Below are 7,702 nucleotides of genomic sequence, written 5' to 3' on the forward strand. Positions count from 1 at the left end.
CCCGCGGAGGTGCTGCCCGACCCCCGGAGGTGCTGCCCGCCCCCCGAGCCCGCGGGTGAAGCAGGGACACGTCCCTCCCCACGGGTGCCACCGCTCCCCGCGGCGGGTCCTGTCTCCCTCCCTCTCCCGTATGGCGCGGGGCCGTCCCGCTCCTGTGGGTGCCCCGCGGGTCCTCAGCCCTCGGGTCCCCCCCGTGGCACCCCCGGCCGGCCCCGGCGCTCCCGCCCGCCCCCGCCCCCGCCCGCGCCGCGCCCCGCGCCCCCCGCGGCCGTTGCGCCCCACGCCCCGCCCCGCCCGCTGCCGTTAGTCTGTCCGCGGACATGGCGCTGTCGGTGCCGGTGCTGGTGCTGCTGCCCGTCCTCCTCGCCGGTACCGGGCGCACGGCGCCGAGGCAGGGCGGTCGGGGGAGGGGAGCCGGTGCCGGGGAAGCGGGCCCGTACTGTGCCCCGGCCGGTCCGGTCTCGGGGAGGGGGAAACATGAGCCGGTACCGGGCACCGGCCGGCTTGCGGGTGCGGGATCGAAGCCGGTAGCGGGCGTCAGCCGTCCGGGGGCAGGGTGGAGAACCGGCACAAAACGGGGCCGGACAGCGGCTGGCCGGGGGGAGCCAGGAGCGGACAGCGGCTGGGGTCGGGGGGAGCCGGGAGCGGACAGCGGCTGGTCGGGGCCGGGGGAGGCCGGTAACGGGCGCTGGCTGGTGCCAGGGGGACCGGGAGCGGACAGAGGCTGCTCGGGGGGGCCGGTAACTGGCACTGGCTGGTGTCAGGGGGGCCGTTACGCTGGTTGGTGCCGGGGGGGGGCCGTTAACGGGCACCGGCTGGTGTCGGGGGTCCGTTAACGGGCGCTGGCTGGTGCCGGGGGCGGACAGCGGCTGGGGCCGGGAGGAGCCGGGAGCGGACAGCGGCTGGTCGGGGCTGGGGGGGGGCCGGTAACGGGCGCTGGCTGGTGCCAGGGGGACCGGGAGCGAACAGAGGCTGCTCGGGGGGGGGGGGGGCGTTAACGGGCGCTGGCTGGTGCCGGCGCGGGCCGTTAACGGGCGCTGGCTGGTGCCGGGGCGACCGGGAGCGGACAGAGGCTGCTCGTGGGGGGGCCGTTAACGGGCGCTGGCTGGTGCCGGGGGGGGACGGGGGCGGACAGAGGCCGCTCGGGGCGGGGGGCGGTAACTGGCACTGGCTGGTGTCAGGGGGGCAGTTACGCTGGTTGGTGCCGGGGGGGGCCGTTAACGGGCACCGGCTGGTGTCGGGGGTCCGTTAACGGGCGCTGGCTGGTGCCGGGGGCGGACAGCGGCTGGGGCCGGCGAGGGCCGGGGGCGGACAGCGGCTGGACGGGGGGGCCGGTAACGGGCGCCGGCTGGTGCGGGGGGAGGTCGGGGGGATCCGGGCGCCACGCGGCGCCGTTAACGCCGGTTACTCTCCACAGGGCTCCTCTCGACTCCCGGAGCCGTTGCCAGCGTCCCGGTGAGTGCCACCCCCGCGTCCTCCCCGGGAAGGACGGTCCCAGCTGCCCTCCCGGCGCCGGGCGGCCCCTTCCCCAGAGCCCCGGGCCCGACGCCGGGCGGGAGATCCTGGCCTTGGCTCCGGACCCCGGGGCTGCGCGGGGGCTCCCCCGCACCCGGGGGACCCCGGGAGCCCGGCACCCCCGGTGATCCCGTCTTTTACCAGCTCCATCTGCCGTTCCCTTCACGGGGACTCGCTGCCCCCGTGTCCCGCTAAGGTTACGACGTCTGGAGGAGCGGTGCCTTGTCGCACACGTGTGTCCTGACACCGCAGCCAAGCCGCGAGCGATAAATGCCCATAAGAGCATGAAAGATAAGGTGGCAGCTCACGATTGCTGTGGCAACTCCTCTTGAGCGCTGCCCTTCGGTATGAGCGTGCCAGCGTTATTCAGGAGCCCCCAGAGCAGAAAGCTGGTCAGGGACCCCTGTCAAATGGTGTTTTCTTAGATTTCTTATGTACCTGTCTTCCCTAGCCCGCCTGCTACAAGTATGGTGGTGTGCCTGGATGCCCAAAGGACTACAATCCAGTTTGCGGGACCAATGGAAAGACCTACTCGAATGAGTGTGTGCTCTGCTTTTCGAACAGGTAGTGGCTCGACGGGCATCCCAACCTTCCCTTCCCTATTTGCAAGCAAAATATTCCCTCTGACACCCCAGTTAACGGATAGATTAGTGGCTTTGGGTCATTCCCACTCTGAGGAATGCAGTTTTAGCAGCCTCCTCTCAACTGTCAGCCCCTTGCAATAGTTTTATACCTGTAAATGGCTTAGGTCGGATTCAGTTAGCTGGGATTACCGAATATTCGCTTTTGTGATTCTTGAGGAGGAGCATCATAGAGGGGGGTTGCCTGTTGTGTTCATACAGTGCCACATTACCATTAAATATAATGCTGGACTCTTCCACACTCGCCATCAAAAAACATGAAAGATCCCCCACAAAATGCAGGTTTTATGACAAAATGTTTACATTCAAGATCCAATCTCCTGTACTTGCTTTCACAGAGAAGAGTAAGAATGCCTAACGGAGAAAATACCATTTTGCCATTCAGATTTTCTAGAAATCAAGATGGCTTGATATTTGAGAGAGGGTATTTTATTCTTTTATAATTTAATAATTTTTTACAACAATTTGAAACCAGAAAATCAGTATTTAATGAGCAGTGTTACCCCCCATCACAATTGACTGGAAACCTCTACAAAACACCCTCTCAGTACAAACTGAGAAGAACTGCTTGTGGATTGAATTTCATGGTGAAAGGCAATTTATATTAACGAAATAACAGAATTTCTGTTTCCAGCAGAGGAGAGAAGCATGAGTAGCAGAACAGCAGTGATGGGCATTTACAAAATTACAGATAGATCTTAAGAAAGGGAAGGCTGAAATATGTTTCTGATTTTGGGGCAGGGGGAAGATAGTGACCAGATAATTTAAAAAATTCAAATGATCAAGAAAGAGGGAACACAGGCCAGAATAAGAAAAGTGTCAAAGGTGTCAAAGAGCATTTAAGGAAATAATATTTTCAAGTGTTGAAGTGTGTCAAAGGATGCTTAATGGTATGCAGATCTGCAGAATTTGGTGACGTTTTCACCACAGTACAGCACAAACTACCTTAGCAAATGACAAACTGCAAAGAGAACTGGTAAACTTACAGTTGGGGGCTGGGGAGGGGAAAACAGGGAATCAAAGGGCACACACAGTACAGTCTGTGGAAAGGCAAGAAAAGAGGTGCTGGCATATTACATATTAGGAGCCTATCCATCTTTGTTGCCTAGAATGATGTTAGAGTAAGTTATTAAGCAATTGACCTGTAGACAGCCAGAGGTAAAAAAGAGAGTAAGTAAAGCTAATACAGATTTGTCAGAGATAATCTGATCACATCTGTGAGATTTAGGTTTTTGGCAAGATAACTGGCCTAGCAGAGTAGGAGGAAACAGTAGTGTTGCTCCATGACATTAATAAGGCATTTTACATAGCTCCACTTGACATTCACATAAACAGACAAAGCAGACAATTAATGATTCAGCTGAAATTTTTAAAGGATGAAAACAGCCGTTTGAAATGGTGTGGTTTAAAAGCAGTAATCAGCATTTTACAGTCAAATGGTAAAGTGAGTTTTCCTTTAGGTGTAGTATATAACTCATGATTTTTGTAATGCATTTGGTATTGGCACAAGACAATACAATTTGTAAAATAGCATAAGATACAATGATCTGTGCAGGGCAGTGTCAAAATTCCCAGGGATCTGGAAAAATGGACTGAAATCAGTACAATAAAAGTCAAAGAGAGGTGCTAAGTATCACACAGAGAGAGTGAAAATCCATGTCATAGAGATACAGGCAGGAGAGTGGCTCACGACCTAAACAGTGTATTTGATCCTTTGTCAGAGCAGAATGACAGTTTTTGAGATCCAGCCTTACATTTCTAGGATGTTTCATTTTTTCAACATGATCCCTCAGTTCCAGATGGGTGCATGGCAGATTCCCGAATACAGCACTGCACACAGCACAAAGGGCTCTCTAGCCAAACCTGCTGTTCGCTTCCACTCAATTCCTTAAGTGATTTGTGATGGGGCTTACATCTTATTAATATAAGATGTAATAATGTACATGTTTTGTGTGATGGGATTTAATCCAGTTACACACACAAGATAGATTTTTATCTTAACCATCTTTTTTTGCTGTCTTTTACATGCTCAGAAACATATTTTGGTCTGAAGGGACACCAGGTGGTCAGATACTATCCTGATTATTTTAATAATTCAGTAGTTGGTGTACTCAATGGCTTTCCAGTTCAGTCTGGAGTTGTTGTTCTGAAGTGTTTAATGTGGCACAAACACAACACGGTTAAAACACTTTGTCTTATTGGAAGAATTTCAGCTTTGATAAACAGTTCACAGCCATAAGCAATGGTCATTTCACTTCGAGGAGTCCAAGGTACAGGCTGTCACACCCCTTAGGAGGGGAGAACAAAGAGATCTTTCTGCCCTGCTTAACAAGCTGCATGACCAGTAGTTGCTGAGATAAATAGTGTAATGTGGTGATGTAGAAACAGATATATAGGCATAGCCCATAGCGAATTACAAAACAATTACTTCTAAATTAACTTAGGTGATTCTCAACAGCCAACTTCCAGGTCACTTCCAGCCTGTGTTTAAGCCCATTAAAGGACTTTTTAGAGGGAGTTGTTTTTCCCTCAATGGCCAAGACAGTACTGTCCATGGGTTCTTTTAGCCATGCAAGATGATGCAGGCACCTGGAAGGCCCCACCTGCATCAACAGTACTGCAGGAGAGGTGGCTGTGGCTGATCCATGATAACATGAGACGCCTGGAGCAAAAGTGCAGCACAAACTCTGCCCATCCTGGTTCCGCAGTGCAGGCTGTTAACTGTAAGAGCAAAGTCACTGTAAGACCAAAGTTGGTCTTCTTCCCTCCCTTTTTCTTTTTTTTTTTTTTTTTTTTAGATGAGATCTAATCCATTCTTAAGTAGGTGCTCAAATGTGCATCCCGGGTCTCCTCCATACGTAGTGCCCAGTAGCATTGACAACAGCTGATCTTAATTTAAACCTAGTCTGGCTGTACCACAAGCTCCTTGGAAACAGATGCAGCAGCCTGAGCTGCCTCTGCAGGGTTTAGCCTAAGGGCTGTCCTTCAGCCGGAACTTTTCCTTACATCTTTACATGTGTTTTACATTCCCTGGGCTTGGTTTTTCCTTTCATATTCCTAATCTGCTCCACTACTTCTGGTTAAAAGATCCCTGATACAACTATTAGTAGAGATTATCCCTGCTTTTGGGTGGGTAGTCATAAGCCTCTTGAACTTCATGAGGGATAAACCAGCTTGATTCTATTAACACAGGGAAGCAAACTGAAGATCTAGGGCAGTTTGCATTCTATCACTTTCTTTTTGTGTCTGCACTTGTTTGGTAAACTGGGATTTGTAAATGGAGTGCCCCAAAGTACTATGTATGGGACTTCCAAAGGAAAAAAATATCTGATGTTCCCCAGCAAAGGGACACTTGGCTAAAATTTCCTTAAGGAAGATTCCAATGTTCACATTCACATTTTAGTGAAGCCCGAGATACAGAAATGCATCAGGATGCACACCCTTCCCACTGAATTCATGTGAAAGGGAGAAATGTGTCAGCATTAGAACTGGCTCCCACGTCAGGGACTGTGAAGTTTGACTCGCATTAGTGCTTTGTGATGGACACGTTAGTCCTCATGGCAAGACCTGTCATGTGGTTTGATACTTCTCGGATTTGCAGATGGCTTTACCAGGTTTTTATAGGTAGCAAAGCCTGAAGTGAAGCTGTCTCTGTTAAGTTACCAGAGTGTGATTCATAAATCTTTGCATAACAGTTACTTCGTGGTGATGTTTGCCATAAGTGATGCAATTAAATGCATCGCTGCATTTAATTGAACACACAGAAAGACATGGGAGAGTTTGCTTTATAAAATGTTTCTGTTAAATTCAAGTGTAGTGCTTCTCTTCTAAATTATTTTTCTTCTGTTTGCAGTGAAAATAAAAAGAATGTCCAAATTTTCAAGATGGGAAGGTGCTGATATGGCAGACGGCCACTTTTCAAGAAAATGAGAGAGGGACACAGGCAGTCCAAATGGAAACAATGCCTTAAATGTACCTTCTGTTTAGCCTGTCTTAATGAATAAACTTGCTGGTTTAAACAAAATAGTGTTACTGTGATAAACCTGAAGTTTATAAACATAGCCATTGTACACTTACCATCGAACCCTGATTTATTTTCTCACGTAAGACAGATCATAGGGTAAGAAAGAGATGCCCTGACTGTATGCCACTAGGTCAGTTGTTTGGGGAAGGAAATGAATGTGTACCCAGCACCATTCCCACAGCACCACCTGGCAGCAAGGGGCCCCAGCACCTCCACTGCTGGCAGCACTGGCTGCAGTAGCTGCTCATTGTTTCTGGGAGGATCTGAGCCCACAAGTGCCACTGGCGGGATTTTCTGTGGCAGCTACCACACTGGTGATGGCAGCCAGACATGTACCAAGCCTCTGCCCCACTGCAGGTCCTGCTGGTGGAGGGCAACAAACTGGTCACTCTCTGCTTCTACCCCAAGGAAGGGCAGTTTTGGAGCGCTGGAGGCATGGGCAAGGGTACACACTGCCCTTGAGGCCCCCAGCCCTCTGGGCTCTGTTCCCTGGGGCACAGGTGTCACCACCCTGGGCTGGCACCTAAGAACCACTTTCCATGGTAAACATCAAAGCAAAGTCAGAAAACTCAAGACTGATGTAAAAGGGTGCGCTCCGGAGTGGGTCTGGCAGACCTTCCCACAGTGAGAGTGTGAGAGCACCGAGGTTCAGTCTGTTCTGCTGAACACCTCTGTTCTCGGCGTGTTGCTTGAGATGAATTGTATTTTGTTTGTCTTACGGTGCCTTGGTAATACACGGATGACTTCTACCTTTGATCCAAGCCAAGTGGCACCTGCTTTAGCCCTGGCCCCACACAATGGCTTCGTCAGGCTTTGCTGGGCAGCAGAAGCGCAGGCAGAGACACACGGCACACCACGCCTGACAAACGTTCACAGGTCAGTGGCTTTGGTTTTGAAAAACAACAATGCTTTTGTCTTATAGTTCCTTTAAAGGGTCAAAGCTATCCTGATCTTCCAGCACATGGGCAAAAGCCTGCTTTCATTTCCTTCATGCAAAGACTAATCGTTGATGGATGTCGTATGTGGCACAACTGGAGGAGGGCTGGATGCTTAGGATAAAGCAGTGAAGTGGAGACATGAATATGTGGCTGGAAAAGAAAGATGACCAGTGCCTCCCAACAAAATATCAGTTGTGGATGGAAAATTAATATCTCTTGGTGGCAAATCCATTTGAGAAAGTTCCTGTGTGCTCCCAGCTGTGTTTCCACATCCACATCTGGAAATTTTCACTTTTTCAGATTGTACCAAATGCCAAAGCAGTTGTGTGCTATGATGTGAATTAACAAGTGGATGGAAACAATAAGCTGGTTTGTTTTGGTTTTTTTTTTCTATTTTGATAACTAACTGTGCTTATAGGAACTTAACAACTCCAGTCTCATTAACTGTAAAAATGTTTCTACTGTATTTGACGGAAGCGTGCATAACATTGCATTGTTTTTGCAAAACTCAGGAAAAATATCTGGTTTTGTGAACACCACTAAAAGAAACAAGTCGAAATAAAAAACAACATGTAGACTGACAA

The 7,702-nt window shown here is 50.6% G+C and overlaps 1 protein-coding gene across 1 annotated transcript; it reads left to right on the top strand.

Annotated features, from left to right (window-relative positions):
- The first annotated feature begins 290 nt into the window (after positions 1 to 290).
- On the top strand, positions 291 to 6,180 carry SPINK2 (serine peptidase inhibitor Kazal type 2). Its single transcript, XM_056326846.1, has 4 exons — positions 291 to 369; positions 1,418 to 1,455; positions 1,967 to 2,079; positions 6,010 to 6,180. The coding sequence occupies exons 1-4, from the start codon at positions 321 to 323 to the stop codon at positions 6,053 to 6,055; spliced, it is 246 nt and encodes an 81-aa protein (XP_056182821.1). The 5' UTR covers positions 291 to 320; the 3' UTR covers positions 6,056 to 6,180.
- The last annotated feature ends 1,522 nt before the right edge of the window (positions 6,181 to 7,702 follow it).

Source organism: Falco biarmicus, chromosome 1 (assembly GCF_023638135.1).
Source record: "Falco biarmicus isolate bFalBia1 chromosome 1, bFalBia1.pri, whole genome shotgun sequence".
NCBI lineage: Eukaryota > Metazoa > Chordata > Aves > Falconiformes > Falconidae > Falco > Falco biarmicus.